General features: G+C 47.1%; 1 protein-coding gene across 1 annotated transcript in view; it reads right to left on the minus strand.

The window, feature by feature from the left end:
- Positions 1-17,843, minus strand: part of LOC310783085 (cip1-interacting zinc finger protein-like) — a 90,162-nt gene that overhangs the window by 17,503 nt on the left and 54,816 nt on the right. The window contains exons 10-11 of the mRNA XM_083643873.1: positions 13,102-13,188; positions 12,300-12,440 (exon numbers count right to left, since the gene is read on the minus strand). Coding sequence (XP_083499999.1) covers positions 12,300-12,440; positions 13,102-13,188 — 228 coding nt within the window. The remainder of the gene's footprint in view (positions 1-12,299; positions 12,441-13,101; positions 13,189-17,843) is intronic.

The raw sequence follows: 17,843 nt of genomic DNA on the forward strand, positions 1-17,843 counted from the left end.
GAAATTACTGTTCAAAACTATTGTTTAGATGTCTGACGTCTTACTGATGCCAAAAATGAATGGTTAAAGTGACTGTTCTATCGAATTTCACAAAAAGCTATTTATCTCAGCTTAAATTTTCAGACGCTGAAACCATGCTGTATTCAAGTGCTAATGCCTACATAACTACTAACTCTACAAACTAACTCTTTTAGACAGAGAAAGCACACATTCTATTAGTTCTTTTGAGATATTTTGTGTTCACAAAATCTTAGCAGAAAAGAATCCTCGGGTCTTGAAAGATGAGCCAGAATCCTCAAAAAAAACCTCTGGCAGAAGCTACCTACAGTAAAAAAAAAAATGGCTGGCAGTGAATGTGTTAAAAGCACATATTTAAAATATTTTGGCCAAGTTGCATGGGAGGAGTTCAAGGCTGCAGGGGACCTGGAAGAATATGCAAAAACGGTGTCATGCTTCATAAAAAAATGCACCGACGACATAGTCCCAACAAAAATAATCAAAATAATGCCAAATCAGAAACCCTGGATCAACAGTGATGTTCGGGCTGCCCTTCACGCCCGGACCACCGCCTTCAATTCTGGGACGCCAGAAGAATACAAGCAGACACAATATGCCCTCCGAACCACAATAAAAAAGGCACGGAGAGAATATGGCGATCAGCTGGAGTCCAAACTGGACTCTAACAACCCAGACATCTGTGGAGAGGACTCCATGCTGCCACAGACTTCAAAGGGGAGAAACAGCAAACCCCAAGCACATCACCCACCCTGCCGGACGAACTCAACGCGTTCTACGCTAGGTTTGACCCCTCTGCCAGAGTGCCCACCCCACCACCCCTCCTCCTCCTCCTCACCCCCCATCACCCCACAACCCCTCCTCCTCTCCCTATCACAGATCCGCCCCACACTCCCCCCAGACCACAACCCGCTACAATTTGCATACCGCCCCAACAGGAGCACAGCGGATGCAGTAGCACACGTACTTCACACCGCCCTCTCTCACCTGGAGGGGAAGGACACCTATGTGAGAATGCTGTTCATGGACTACAGCTCAGCATTCAACACCATAGTACCCTCCAGGCTGGTAAGCAAGCTCAAGGATCTGGGACTAAACACAGCAATGTGTGACTGGATCCTGGACTTTCTGACAGACCGCCGCCAGGTGGTGAGAGTGGGCAACCTCACCTCCTCCCCACTGACCATCAGCATAGGAGCATCTCCAGCCCCTTCTGGTACGACCTCTACACCCACGACTGCGTGGCGACTCAAACCTCGAACACCATCGTGAAGTTTGCAGACGACACAGCAGTCGTGGGGCTGATCTCCAGGAGCAACGAGACGGCCTACAGAGAGGAGGTGGAGGCCCTGGAACAATGGTGCCAGGACAACCACCTCTCTCTAAACGTCTCCAAGACCAAGGAGATCATTGTAGACTACGGCACAGTGGTGGAACCTGGGAGTCAACATCCACCAGGACCTGACATGGGCCAGCCACACCGCCACTGTTGTCAAAAAGGCCCAACAGCGAATACACGGACTCAGGCGCCTGAAGAAATTTGGGCTAAGGCCAAAAATCCTCAGGGACTTTTACAGAGGCACCATTGAAAGCCTACTGACTGGCTGCTTCACCACCTGGTACGGGAACTGCACCAACATGGACTGCAGGGCGCTAAGAAGAGTGAGGTGCGCGGTCCAGCACGTAACAGGATGTGAGCTGCCAGAACTGCAGGAACTGTACAACCAGCGGTGCCTCAGGAGGTCCCTGAAGATCATCAAGGACACAAACCACCCCCACAACAGCCTGTTCTCCCTGTTACCCTCAGGGAGGAGATACAGGGTCCCAAAAGCACGCACAAATCGTTTGAGGGACAGTTTCTTCCCGCAGGCCACGAGACTCCTTAAAGGCCGGCTTTACCGTGGGGAATATGAATATATATTAAATCTCACGCCCCTAAGGTTTTCGAATCCGTTGAAATTTTTGAAATTGGTTGTTTCCCACCAGAGATATCACCAGAAATCCACTCTGTGTGGAGGGGGGTGGTGGTGGAGGGGAGGGGCGGGTGCGGGGACCCGAAATACTACATTTCCCACAATGCACTGGGCTCGCGTGGCCTTCGTTTTCATGCCCACCCCTCAGGCATTTGGCTGATATCAAACTCCAGTAGGTGGCGGTAATGCACATATATGTTTGCCAACCGCCATAAAACTCAAAGAAGAAGAAGAAGAAGAAGGCTTCGACAATAAAAGATACAAAGAAGAAGAAATAAATCGAAAATAAAATTGCCTCCAAATTGCACCAAATGTAAACGGTAGTATATATGTCGGGAGATGTCTTCATAATTTTTTTTTCATGCATTTTAAGGCATTTTCGTAGGAGTTACGCGCATCTGATGTTGTAACTATTTTCTGTAAAAATGTGTAAAAATGGGTACATTGCTCAGCGTTGATTTCGTTACTTCAAGTCACCTACTACTAGAGCTTTCCAATGCCGCCAGTCCCGTGTCGATTAGTGCTTCCGTTCCCGAGATAATGGTCTCTTTGCAAGGAACTATGGGAAGCTAACCTAGCTACAGTATGCTATGCGGGTGAACAAGATGGCTGCCTTTTGCTTTTTCGTCGAGAGCTCTGAAGGGGCGTGGAGGACCTCTAGAGGCGGGACCATGGCTCACAAGACTTGTAGTTCATAGGCGCTCGAGTTCCGCAAGCGGGGAGGGAAGCCGGGTGACGCGTAACGCGTCATCCGGCTTCCCTAAAAATGTGAGAGATGCCTGATAGGTCAGGCAGTGAAGCTCCAATTTCAAAATATTTCAACAGATTCTAAAACCTTAGGGGCGTGAGATTGATATATATTCATATTCCCCACGGTAAAGCCGTCCTTTAACTCATTGAGTGCCAATGACGACAATCGTCGTCAATTCAAATACTAACGTAGAGTGCCAATGACGACGATTGTCGTCAATTGCGTTTTTTGACGGTGGGACGTGGATCAAAGCCAGATCCATCTCCTGTGAAAGTATGGTGGATGTTGAATGTGTAAAAGCTATTTTACGGACCCATTAGGTGGCGACAGTGCTCTCCAGATTAGAGAAAGGCGAGGAAAAAAGAGAGAAGAAGTCATGGGGAAATGGAAATCGCATCGGTATGCATGAAGCATAACGTTAGCTGTGCCTGCAGCAGCCAATCTGCTGCCACAATTGAGCCCCTCCGTGTCCGCTGCGATAGCCCATCCGCATGATTAGTTGTGGAGTTGTTATTATTCTCAACTGGAAGCGATGGGAGCCGGTAACAAATACACGCGGAACGCTGTAAAAAAGCTGGATGTAGCGCACTTTTCAGTGCAGAGCAAACTCAGCAGAGAGCAGGGCAGAATACAACACCGACCCAGACAGACCCAGACAGCAGGACAGGATTGGCAACACAAGCTAGAATATCTGATGCCCACCAGCAGTAAATCAAGACCAGCAAGAAGCTGCAACCAGCAAGAAGCTGCAACCAGCAGCGCACGCAGGGGCCAGCGCTGCTGGTTGCAGCTAAAAAATATTATTTTGCCAAACAAAATTCCTTTGTTTTCACTGTTTTATTGAAGGAAATTATTTTTGAGGTGTCACATCAGAAAATATTAGCTTCAGAGTCAGTGAATGTGCTTGAAATGCTTCATTTCACAAAAGGCTGATTATCTCAGCTTCTAATTTGAAACGTCTCTTTTTGCTCAAAACAACCTATCTTCTCTGGCTCATAACTAAAGAACGGAAAATGATATCAATAAACTTTTTTTTGCTGATGATAGAAGAGAGTCTCATCGTTCTTTGGGCGTGTTCGGTGTTTACATAGTAATATCACACAATATTCTGTGGGCCTCGAGACATCACTGAAAACGCTCTGAAACTCTGGCACTGGGAGCGTCCGTTCTCCAAAAGTGGCTGGCACTCAATGAGTTAACATACACAAATAAACTCCGAACAATCATGTAGTAGCTGTACTGCAGCTGCTACCATTACGTATGTTGAATTAGGCCTATGCTATCTGCACCTGTGCAAACAGAATGTTTAATTATGTTTAATTATGTTTAAATTATGTCTATACTATTTGCACCTATGTGCAGTGAATATGTCACTGTTTTTTGGCTTGTTTTATTGCTTTACTGCCTTATTGCTTGTTGTTTCTCTTGTTTTCCTGCACCTATATGCCCTGTCATTTTGCACTATGTTGTAATGGAGTCTACAGCACAAGAATTTCACACGTGATACTTGTACTACGGAGTGACAATAAAAATTTTGAATCTTGAAAAAAGATACAATCATTTCCTAATCAAACTGGGTGTTTTTATCCAATTAACCACTATATATGACAATAACAAAGGAAAAGAATAACATTTAGAATTTTGGATTGTTTACACTGACTTCAAGGCGGTTGAAATTATTTTTCAGGATGGTCCGGGGCAGCGATGTCATTCTACTGCTGCTGTTATTTTGGTGAAAGTAATGCAAAGTAGTGTAATAAGTAACGAGTTACTCTACACAGACAGTAATATTGTAAAGTAACTTATTACTTTCAAATGAAAGTAACTAGTAATATGTAGTATATTAGATTTTGAAAGTAACTTGCCCAACACTGCTTATAGTACCTGCATTACCGTCACCTACAAGCGTAACATCACTACCATTCTCACATGTACTGTAGCCTACACCCCACATTGAAACATCCTGAACATCACCACTATGACATGTAGGCATACAGTACATGTACATTAGTGATGTGCGGGCCGCAGTTATAACCGCGCTGACCGCAGATATCCCGCCCCGCGGGCGGGCCAGATCATAAAAATAAACATTCTGATTAATAGCGGATGGGTTGCGGGCGGTTGAAACAATGTATCATTAATGAGGAAAAATAATATTAATTACGTTCTCTAGTCTATGAACGTATTTTAAGCTACATTCTTCGTCAGGCACATTCTTAGTCACCTATTGTAGATCCCCCAAAGGACCCACGGCCGTAAACCAAACAATTCAGCCATGTGCTCTCCACTTTTCGTCCATATATGGTCAATGATGTCACCTTCAAAAAGGAATCTCCGCTGGAGACGTGTTTGAAGAGAAGACGCGTTCGTATTTCCCCATACAATGATGCAATCAAGTAAACTAAACTTAAAGCTATAGCGTTAGCCGAGTAAACTACATGAGGGCAAGTGGTGCACTGGACATAATACAGCATGGAAGTTTATTTGGAGTCTTGGACTGCAGCGATCGCACCAATGGCAGCAGAAACCGTAAGTTCGCTCCTTTTATAGCGTTTATAGCGTCGGGTGCATGGCGGGCGCGGATCTATGAATAGTATGAAATAATTTGCGCGGATTTATGGCAGGCGGACGGTTCATGCATACATGCGGATTAGGATGGCATAAAAGCTCATCTGTGCATCTCTAATGTACATCCATCCATCCATGATCAACCGCTTATCCGCAGTCGGGTCATGGAGGTGGTACTTCCAGCAGGGGACCCCAAACTTCCCTTTCCCTGGCCACATTAACCAGCTCTGACTGGTATGGAGATGTAATCACTCCACCTGGTCCTCGGTCTGCCCCGTGGCCTCCTCCCAGGCTAGCTGGATGTAACTGACAAACCTCCATGGGGAGGCGACCATGAGACATCCTTACTAGATGCCCGAACTGCCTCAATTGGCTCCTTTCTAAGCAAAGGAGCAGTGGCTTTACTCTGAGTCAGGGCTTCTCACCTTGTCCCTATAGAGCAGTTCATAGTACATGGTCACCACTGACCATGGCCACCAACTATCATCGATGTCCAATGGACATCGATGATAGTCGGTGGCCATGGTTGGTGGTGGCCATGTACTATAAACTGCTCTTAAGGAAGATTCCAGCCACCCTCCTGAAGACACCCATTTTGGCTTGTATCCGTGATCTCGTCCTTTCGGTCATAACCTATAGTTCCTGACAATGGGTGAGGGTTGGGATGAAGATTGACTGATCGATTGAGAGCTTTGCCTTCTGGCTCAGTTATCTTTTCCACACAATGCTGAAAAGATATCCTTCCACTGCTCAGTTGAGGTCAACAGTGTCCCATCCTTACTGTACACAGCTTGGATGGATCCCTGTTTCCCCCTCCTGAGGCGGTTTGCCAGAACCGCTTTTGCGCCAGCCGAAAGTCCTTTTCCAAGCTCCTTCCACACCAGTTGCTTTGCCTTTGCCACTGCTGAGGCTGTTGTCCTTCTGGCCTGGCGATACCTTGCAACTGTTTCCGGAGTCTCCTGTGATAACATCACGGAAGGCCTCCCTCTTCAGTCGGACAGCTTCAATGATCACCAGTGTCCACCATGGTGTTTGCCGCACCTTGAGGCACTAATGACCTTGAGACCACAGCTCCCACCTGCAGCTTCAGCAATGGAAGCTTTGAATACTGAGCACTCTGGCTCATTGTCCATAGCCTCCACAGGATGCGAGACAAGTTCTGCCAGAGGTAGGAGTTGAAGGTTTCCCAGGCAGGAGCATCCTTCAGATGTTCCCAGTTCACCCTCACTACACATTCGGACTTGCCAGGTCTGTCCAGAGGCTTCCCTCACCATCTGACCCAGCTCACCACCAGGTGGTGATCAGTTGACAGCTGTGCCCCTGTCTTCACCTGAGTGTCCAAGACATGCAACCTCAGGTTATGACACAATAATAAAATTGATCATTGGACGTCTGCCTAAGATACTCTGGTCTATCCTTATGCTCGAACATGGTGTTTGTTATGGCCAATCCGTGTCACAGGTAGCCTCCATTATTATACTGATAAAACTCTTCAAAGACTATAAAAGACTAAAAACAAATTGATTTGAATAGAAAGAAAAAATCTGAGAAACAGATTGGTGGAAGTTTAAGGTAAATCAGGCAAATAATAAAAAAAAAAATAGCATTTGAAATTGTAATCACCAACCATGAAATCTTGCATCGTCAATTTCACTTATCCGGAGTGATGATGGTCTCGACCTAGTTTCAAGACGAGGACCAGTCATGTTATCTCAATCAAATGACTTATCTGTGGCAGAAACATTACTATGAGCTGTTGATCAACTGTGTCAAAGGTAACTCCTTTGTAGTGGCACTGTTGATGACAATGAACATGTGACAGTCTCCCTACAGGAAGTTCATGATGTAATTATGATTTTAAAAGATAATAAGGTCTGCGGCTTAGATAAGATATCTGCTGAGTAGAAAACTGTCCTCTGCTTGCCATCTGTTTTACTGTCTTTTTAGTCCATGGAATCTTACTTGATTCTACTTTATATGCTGTATTAGTGCCTGTTATTAAACACAAGGCTGGCAAAATAAATAGCAGAGCCTATAGCTCTGGCCAGTATTTTATCCAAGGTCCTGGAAAGGAATATACTGAATAGGCTGGAACAGTTTGTCCTGACCTCTGACAAGTTTGGTTTTAAACCTAAACATGGCACAGATATGTGTATTTTTGCTTTGAAGGAGATTTAGATGTATAACAGGCATAATTCTACAATTTGTATGTGTTTTATTGACGCCTCGAAAGCCTTTGATCATGTGAACCATGAAAACCTTTTTTTATAAGCTCCACAACAGAGGGGTTCCCAAATCTCTAGTCAGAATTCTGTCTTTTTGGTATGCGCACCAATTAATGTATGTAAAATGGGGTAATTCTGTCTCTGCCCCTTTCAACGTGTCCAATGGCGTGAAACAAGGAAGTATTTTGTCTCCATATTTGTTTAATTTTTATATGGATGATCAATCCAAGCAGCTAAACGGCTGTGGAACAGGCTGTATGGTTGGTAATACCATCATCAACCATCTGATGTATGCAGACGATTTGGTTATTTTCTGTCCATATAGTGCTGGTCTTCAACATTTACTGAGGGTCTGTTCCCAATATGGCTCAGACTTTGACATTAAGTATAATGCAAAGAAGACTAATATTATAATTGCTAGGAGCAGGGAAGACAGTAAATTGTGATTTCCTGATTTCTCTCTGTCTGGTACAGTCCTTAAAGTGTGTATGGAGACAAAATACTTAGGACATTATTTAATTGATGACCTGTCCGATGATAGGGACATTTACAGACAGTGTCGAATGTTGTAAGCACAAGCTAATATGTTAATTCGTAAATTTGGTATGTGCTCTGTACCTGTGAAGACTGCACTTTTTAAAGCATTCTGTACCCCCATGTATACTGCCCACGTGTGGCGGCGCTGCAGAAAGAGCAGTATGCAGAGATCATCTGTAGCATACAATGATGGAATGAGGCTGCTGCTCAAGATGCCACGATGGAGCAGTGCAAGCCAAATGTTTGTCAGTGTTGGTGTGCCCACCTGTTCTGCTGTTCTGCATAATCTCATGTACAGTTGTATGTGTAGGCTGTCTGACTCTACCAACAGTGTGATTTCATTGCTGACGAACCCTGTACCCTGTACAACCCTGTACCCTGTACTGTAACCCTCAGTCAGGCTCTTTTCCACTTTATGGAACCATTGGCGTTCTAGCCTTTATGTAATCACGATGTGACTTTGTGGCTATTGCCTATTTTTATTCTTGTTTTATGTATTGTTTTCTACTGTCTGTGTGGACCGTTTGCGTGTCCTTAATAAAGTTTGATTGATTGATATAGGTTGTACCAGGTGAGGGATTTAACCAGCCTCTCCTCATTTTCAGTGGAGCGAGCGAGTCGTCAAGATTAATTCAATAAATAACGAACTATTGTAGGCTATATTGCAATGCCGTTCTCAAATATAGCTTCAGTAGCCTGAATCGTCAATGTTGTACCCGACACAAGGTTGCAGTGTGAGGTCAATGTTGTACCCGACACAAGGTTGCAGTGCGAGGTCAGTGTTGTACCCGACACAAGGTTGCAGTGTGAGGCGAAAGTGAAACTCACCAGGGGCCTCACATCTGACTGTTTAGAAGAAGTTGCTGATGTGAGAGGATTCAGAGGATTTGCTTTATGGTGGAAAAAGGACATGATGCAGATAAACCCCCCCCCCCCCCGCCTTCCCTCCCACAACCAAACTGGCGCCGTAATGGCAGCTGTCGTGGTGTGGGTCGTCTTTGCTGGTAATCCTGTACATTTACAACAAATGTATATGTATTGTATAATTTTGAAGCGTGCCTTTATTACTTTTCAAACTAGTAATAATGTGAATATGAGTGTATTTTATTTTAAATGCATAGTCCAATGAATCTGATGGCGCCGCCCTGTGGCGACTTGGTTCTGCTCTCCTCACTCTGAGAGCGAACCCAGAAGCAGAAAGAGTAACGTGACGTTCGAAGTAACGTGACGTCACAACGCTGCGATGCTGTGTGATACCGGTGTTTTTCAGCTCTGCCTAGTACGACTTATTTTGCCAATTCCTCGCCTACCTTTTGCTATCTTATCTTTTCTCTGCCTGCGATATCCACATCGCTACTCAATAACTCTTCCCTCTCATTCCGCGGACATCTGAAACAACCGTTCTATCGCTAAACGTTAGCCTAGCCGCCTGCTAGGCTAACGTAAACAAGAGCTGCTAGCCACCAGCTAGCAGCTAACGCTAAACTGTTTACAATGCCCTCGCTCTCCCCCCCGGATAATCACCATGCTACGGGACTATTCAATATGACGACGCTTAGTGGATCCCTAGCGATGAAATTTAGCCAAGAGGCAGTAAGTAAACTCCAAAGAGTAAGGGACCCAGGACTGATCCCTGCGGTACACCAACCTTCACTGAGGAGAAAGTGGACATGATATTTTTATATGAGACACAGTGTGTCCTATCAGACAAATATGACCCTAGCCACCTGTCGTCACTCTAGGCCATCTACCCGCTACTCCTTCTACTGTCTGACACCCCGGGCTCTTCACCACCACCGACCCCTATCCTCATCATCCTGGTCACCTGCCTGCCTAAGGGAAGGGAAGGGGGGGACCCCCCCCCCCAACTCCTATCCTCCCCTCCCCTTAATCACCACCTCCGACTCTTATCCTCCCCTCCCCTCCTCTTAGCTAGTATTCTCTAAACCTACGGACACTTAAAGACTACATTTTCTATTTCCTTTGGACTCTACTTTTTACATTTTCAACTCCCTTCCCTGATTTTAGGATAATTTAAAAACTACATTTTTATATCCCTCTGTTGGACTCTTTTTTACATTTTCAATTTTCTGTTCTCTTGTAAATTTTATTTCCATAATAAACCATTTACAGAGTTTCAATGCCGGAAAACTCTGTTCATGGTTTAGCCCGGCATCTCTCGGCCTGTCTCGGAGGGGAGTCCCCGGATGGGGGTCCGCCGCTGGGTCCACTGCCTGGGTGGGCCCGCGTGGCCTGCTCTCCCAGTTCCCAGTCACTAGCTGGGGGCGGGTCTGGGAGCGGGTCGCGTGGGGGGTGGGCTTACCCAGGCGACCATTGCTGGGCCCCTGTAGCACAACGACCTCACAAGGTTCCTCCTCAGCCAAGCCAAGTCACTGGGGCAATCCATTTGGTGGAAAGGTTTTCTTGCGTTCACTGGGGGTGTGGGGACGCCGCTGTGTCCCGGCCCGGCCTTCTCTCCCACGCCTTATGTGGGGGGGGGGGGCCGGGGCGGGGGGGCATCGGTGCTCTTCATCACTGGTCGAGGGCTGCCGGTTGGTTTAGAACAGTTTAGGTAGGCGATAGATTAGCTACAGCCTAAGGCTGACCTGTTAGTGTTCAGGCAAAGATCAGACTAGAGCAGAGTAGGATAGGCCAGATTAGGCTGTAGACTAGCTAGATACTATGTCCCAGTTAGCTCTGGTTAATGCTTAGAGTAGTCAGTTGTCTGATCTTCCCCCCCCCCTCTCTTTCTCTTTCCCCCGCTCCTTTCCCTTCCTCCCCCTCCTGTTCCCCACTCTCCCACATTTCCCACTCCCCCCCCCCCCCCCGCACCCTCTCCTTCCATGCTCTTCCCTCCCCCGCCGCCCCTTCCCACGTTCCCCCTGCTCTCCCTCCCCTGCACCCTCCCACCTCTCCTTCTCTGTTCTCTCCTCCTCCCTGTCCTCTCCCCTCTCTCACATTCCCCCTGCACTCCTTCCCCTGCACCCCCCCACCTCTCCTTCTCTGCTCTCTCCTCCCCTCTGTCCTCTCGGGGGGGGGGGGGAGGAGGGGGCGGAGAGGTCTGTTCCCTCCCCCGCCTCCTCCTCCCGCGTTCCCCCTGCACCCTCCCACCTCTCCTTCTCTGTTCTCTCCTCCTCTCCCCCTGCACTCCTTCCCCTGCACCCTCCCACCTCTCCTTCTCTGTCCTCTCTGGGGGGGGGGGGGGGGGATGTGGGACGCTCCCCCTGCTTCTCTACCCTGGCTCTCCCTCCCCTGCACCCCCATCTCTCCTTCTCTCCTCCTCCACATTCCTATCTTCTCCCCACCTCCCCTCCGTCTATATTGCTCATTCTCTCCCCACCTCCTCCCTCCCCCTGCTCTCTTCTCCCCCACACCTCCCCTCCCTTCCCCTCTCCTGCTCTCTCCTCTTGCTCCTCCCCACCTCCTATACCCTCCCCACCCCATCACTCTCTCACATTCCCCCTGCTATTCTCCCTTCTCCTGCGCTCTCCTCTGCTCTCCCCTCATTCCTATATTTTCTATATTATCAATTGTTCAAATGTTATCTTTATTCTGTATATTCTTGTTACTGTTGTGTCAGCTAGAATTAGCTAGACATACTTTCTGTGAAGCCCTCTGAGACATGCTTGTGAATTAGGGCTATATAAATAAACTTGACTTGACTTGACTTGACATTTCGCTCGTGATACTTGTACCATGAAGTGACAAATAAAATCATCTATCTATCTATCTATCTAAAGGTGGTGCACGGTGAGGGATTTTGTGAGCTACTGAACTATAATGAGAACCAGGCTGTCACGTCCCCCAAGAAGCACAATTACAAGCTCCGCAGTTTTTTGTTTTTGTTTTGTATGCAGCGTTAATGATTAACCGATTAATTGACCATTAAGGTGTTCAATTAACGGTTAAGGAAAATGCATCAAATTCCCATCCCTATCCCGCCTGAAGTCTCACTTGCTTTGCTGTGAAGCTACTAGTAGTGGTTAGCATGCTAACCACCGGCCTCACTTCAGCATTCCGATGCTTCCTATTAGTGGTGTGAATGCAAACAGAAAAAAGCTCTTGAAGGTATGTAGTTCTTGGGGAACCTCCCCAATCGTGCCTGTATGGACACCCGACCAAGCTGAAGGTACAGTAACAAGTCCCCAGAAATGTTTGGTCCAAAAGCACTTAGTGAGTTTTCTCTTTTCTCCCTAGTTCTTAGCAATGTAAGATCTTTGCAGACCACACCTCCTCCTCCTCGGGTTCCTCTCTTCCTTCTTCCTCCTCAGCAACCTCTACGCCCTCCTCTTCCTCCCCTCCTCCCGTCTCTTCCTCCTTGGCGACCTCCATTGACGGCTGACCAGTAGAGGGTGATAAGGCGCCGCCCTGCTTGAGCCACAAAAAATAATGTTATAATCATAATAATAATCATAATAATAATAATACATGAACCATATCGTGATATATAGATAGAAAAAAATCCTTATGTTAAATCTATTCATATCCAGTAAAACACGTGCAGGTATATCATCGTTATCCACGGGGGTTTTATGGCGATCCCCTATCCAGATCAAACTTTTTTTCTCTTCTGATTTCTGCCATATTTTTCTCCCTAATTGTTTTGGCCAATTTCCCCCTGCTGCCCCGGTCGCTGCACCCCCTCTGCCGATCTGGGGAGAGCCGTAGACTAGCACCATGCTTCCTCCGACACTTCCGCATTTGCCAGTCGCTTCTTTTCACCTGACAGCGGGGAGCTTCACCGGCAGGACGTGGGAGGATCATGCTATTCCCACCAGTTCCCTTCCGCCCCGAAGAGGCGCCCCGACCGACCACAGGAGGCGCTAGTGCAGCGACCAGGACACATACCCTCAATCTGGCTTCCCACTCACAGGACACAGCCAAACAGTATGGATGCCCAACCAAGCCGGAGGTAACACGGGGGGCGCGAACCTGTAACCCTCGTGTTGGTAGGCAGGGAATCTACCGCTACACTACCCGGACGTCCGAGATCGTTTCATCCTTTGATATAACCCCCAACTCCCCGGGCTACCTCTTCTCCCCTCTCCTCCTCCTCCTGGAAGCAGCCGACTGCGTCCACAGTGATAAGCTCCCCCTCCAGCGCCTGCTCTGGATGCACCTGGGAGGAGACAGACAGTGAATCAAACTCACGTCACACACACACACACACACACACACACCCCTCAGATGCCAAACAAACCGCAGTCTCTTTTTTTATCAAGTTTCCCCCCCGATTTTTCTCCTTTTCTCCCTAAGGAGAAAAATCAGGGAGTGGTCAATTCTTGTCCAATCCCCCTGCTGTCCCGGTCGTTGCTCCACCCCCTCTGCCAATCTGGGGAGAGTTGTAGACATGTGCAGTAACTAGCCGCATCTTTTCACCTGACAATGAGGAGTTTCACTGGCAGGACGTAGCTCGTGGGAGGATCATGCTATACCCCCCAGTTCCCCTCCCCCCCCAAACAGGCACCCCGACTGACCAAAGGAGGCGCTAGCGCGGTGACCAGGACTCATATAGCCCACCCGCTTCCGACACACAAACACGGCCAATTGTCTCTGTATGGATGCCAGCCTGACCAAGCCGGAGGTAACACAGGGGTTCGAACCTGCAACCTTTGCGGTGGTAGGCAGGGAATCTACCAGATGCCTTAATTAAACCAGTCTGTCTTCAACACACACGGATGCACGCACACACACAGAGACGTGTGCGCACACACACACGTCACATACCTGCCAACACTGCCGAGGGAGTCTTCCGATTTTTAACCCTTTCTCCCGCTGCTCTTCCAATTGGTAATTTCTCCCGCTAATATCCCAATTTGTGTCATGGTAGCTGGCAACCCAAAGCAGAGGCAGTGATGAGTGATGCACGGTGCAAGAAATTCCATCAAGGCGTTCCTGAGACATCGCGTTAACGAGCTTGAAAATGGGGTTCGTGAGGTCACAGTGACCTTGAACTTTGACCTCCCATATGTAAATGAGTTCATCCTTGAGTCCAAGTGGACTTTTGAGCCACATGGGACGAAATTCAGTCAAGGTGTTCCTGAGATATCACATTAATGAGCTAGAAATGGCGTTCGTGAGGTCACAGTGACCTTGAATTTTGACCACCAAAATGTAAGCAGTTCATCCTTGAGTCCACTGGACATTTGAGCCAAATTGGAAGAAATTCCGTCAAGGCCATCGGACGGACGGACAACCCGAAACGTAAGTTATGACTATAACTATGGATCTATGAGACCAAACGATGACATGGTCTTACCAGTGAATGAATGCCATTCCTTCTACCTATGTCGAGACCATATGTCAACGCAGTCATGTGACTGACCTAGGAGGCTGGACCCGTAGGCGTAGCCTATAAGTATATCCGGATGTCCATGCCTCTTCCTCTTGCCTGGAACATCTCAGCCCGTTCAGAGTGACAAGAGATGGTGATCGTTCGGTCTCATAGATCCATAGTTATAGTCATAACATACAATCTATTTCGACCTCACTCAGACCATCACCACGGTCTTACCAGTGGATGACTTATACCATCAATGTTACGAGGAACGGAACATGGCATACTTCATGATGCGGTCGCACATATAACGGCAAGGGCAATTCCCTATAAGGCCCACAAAGTTTTTGAAGTTGACGACGTTTTTGAAGTTGACGAAAAAGTCACTGGCGGTGGCTAGTGACTTTTTCTGAAAAACTGTGGCGGAGAATGAGTTAATAGTGGGCACTTATTACCCAATAGCCTAATGCAGTATCGGCATTTTCAAACTGGCAAATGGGGGAAAAGAAAGATTCAACTTTTACTTGTTCACTCACCAATTTGGCTCTCTTCCAAATAATCCAGCCACGTAACTACGTCCATTCATGAAATTATTAAATAGCATGGGGACATTAATGGTTTGTAAAAGTTCCATTTCACTCGTTCTTCGCCACATTTTTTCAGAAAAAGTCACTGGCCACCGCCAGGGTTTTTGATCATTTTCATTAATTTTCCAAGACCCACAGAATATTTTCTTCTATGACTACGTAAAGACTGAAGATCCCAAAAGAAAGAAGAGAGCCTCGACTTTCATAGGATTTTTTTTTTTATTCTACCTTCATCCGTTCATCGACACCTGAATGTAGGTTGTTTTCACCAAAAACACCACTCTGTGACAGAGTCCTGCACCGGGTCGGGGTTCCGCGGGGCCCCGCCGGATACCCGCAAAAAATACACTAAAAGATACACTACTGTAAATTACCGTGTCGGGGTGGGGGTAAAAATGAACTAAATGCGGGCGGGGGGGGGGGGGTGGAACAATGTAGGAGCCATGTATGTTTTTCTGTTGCACTCAGACTGAGGCAGGGGGTGTGTCTGGCACGGGGTGTGTCTGGCAGCTGGTCTGACTCTGACATACAGGCAGAGGGAAGAGGGGAAAAGTTTCTGACGCACGTTTTCCGCTTTGTTTACGTAACCGGCATCGTTTCAAATATGAGCATACTGTGCATTGTGTGACGCTATAGACTGCATAAAACATTCAAAACTCAGCTGCGGGGTCAAGGTGATTGATTGGAGACAATACGAGTCGGACAGATACTGTAGTAGGCTAACATTAGCCTCCACTACAACCATATGGGTGTTTTCATAGCAACAGGCAACAACATGTCATGGATAGCGTGAAAGTGGAGAGGTTGAACATTGTAAAAGTGGATTTACGTTCCTGCAACAGCAATCATAAAGGCAGTATGGATTATACCGGACATATTGAAAATAGCTGGTAAGTCACTTTGCCTGCTGTAACTGTCTGTAGTGTCTGATAGCAGAGCTATCCAGCTGGTTAGTCAGCTAGCAGCTTCTAAAAGCTAATTAACGTACATCAGCTGACGAGTCTCGGCCAGAAAGACTGCTGTTCGCCTCCCGTGTGAAACGGTGGCAGTTTCGTTAGGGTCACTACAAAATGTTTGCACTGCAGATTATTATTACGGTTATTATATATATGCGGTTCCGGGTCGGGGCGCGGGTCTCATGTCTGCGGGGCGGGGTGGGTTGCGGTACTGATCATATGTGCGGGTTCGCGGAGCGGGGTCGGTATTGCACGTCGCGGGGCCGGGCGGGGCCGGGTCTTGAAAATCAGGACTCTGGTCTGTGACCAGAAAGGGGAGGAAAAGGCATTTTTGTAAATTAAGCAATTTTCACGGCTCCTGACATGAATAAATGCCTTTGATGGTGGATACTGGCCAGTGTTACACTCAACTATGATCGCCATAATGATTTGGTTTCCCCTTCCGGTCAACAGCTTTCACTGTAACACCGGTGTGAGAAAGAAGATTCACCCCGCTTTTGAGAGAGGCGAGCCGGGTCGCGCGTTCGTCTCGCGCGGGGGGGCAAATACTTGTCTGTGTGTATGTCAGGAGCAATCTACCGGCTGAAATTTCCACGGTGTCAAGAGTTTAGGAACTGGATTACTAATTCCTGGGGACAAGTGGACGCCTGCAGTGTGGTGAAAAGAAAATCCTTCACGCTTTGAGCGGTGCCATGGAGCTGTGTTATGGACCTTTTCTGACGGGAGATTGTTGCTTTTTTCTGCTTCCTGGTTTTGTTAGACAATCGTGGTCGATACTGTTCACCTTTAGACGTGCTGTAATGTTTCACAAGGTGAGTGAGAGCCATCTATCACATGACGGTGAAAACACTTATTGCCGTCCAGACGTCAATGGCGGGGAAGCGTTGTCTTTTAAAAGACATCAGTAGGCAGCAATGGCGGAGAATGAGTTAACCACCCGCCCACTCACGGCATGTTCGGGAAAACGAGCTGGGAGCTACTAAACTACAGCCACTCTGCCAGCGACCTTGTACTAGAGGCTGGGGTGGTAATGTTCCGCGCTCACGGGAGCGCGCTCATAGCGGATAATTGTTGCTAAACATGCAGGCCGACCGGGTAGTGTCTGGGAATGTTCAGGAATTCACTGCATGTTTAGAAATTGCTCTAGTCCAGTGATTCCCAACCAGAGGTACGTGTACCCCTAGGGGTACTTGAGCAGCTTGCTTGGAGAGATTGGGGATTACAATCTATTTCCAAAATGATACTTGAAATGTCATTCAAGTGATTTCCATTCAATAATCAGATGTGTTAGAGAGGCCTACTAAAAGTTTCATATGAGTTTAATTTAATTTAGGAGAATCATCAACAGGCATGAGTGAGGGGTACTATTGGCATGGGAAAACAGCTCAAGTGGTACATAAGACAAAAAAGGTTGGGAACTAGATGTTGATTGGGACTAGACTAGACTCTATTCTTTTTTTTCTTTTTTTTAACCTTTATTTATACAGGGGGAGTCTCACTGAGAGCAATGCTCTCTTTTTCAGGAGCGCCCTGTTCACATTCACACACACACATTCACACCTGGAAGCTGCCCAGTACAACCACAGTCTGATCTGCTGGCCACTGAGCAGCTCCACTGGAGCAGTTGGTGGTTAAGGGCCTTGCTCAAGGGCACCTCAGTGGTGGTAAATGAGGGAGGGGCAAGCGCTGCCTTTTCTATTCTATCATTCAGCATGTTGTTATGTACCGTTCTGTCCACTAGAGGGCAGTCCAACCACTCAAATGTTCTGTTGAAACATGACCATTGAATGAGATATTAGAAGATGAGGTGATATTAAACTTGTTTATGAAATGTGCGGTGACTGTACACACATAGAACACAGACAATTAAGAGTCCATTTTAACCCATAGATGTTTTTTATTTACCCAGTTATAAATTACTGCTTTTATTTTGAAAGTAAAAATGCCTAGCTTC

This window comes from Poromitra crassiceps (assembly GCF_964638095.1).
Source record: "Poromitra crassiceps genome assembly, chromosome: 10".
In the NCBI taxonomy this organism is placed as follows: Eukaryota; Metazoa; Chordata; class Actinopteri; order Beryciformes; family Melamphaidae; genus Poromitra; species Poromitra crassiceps.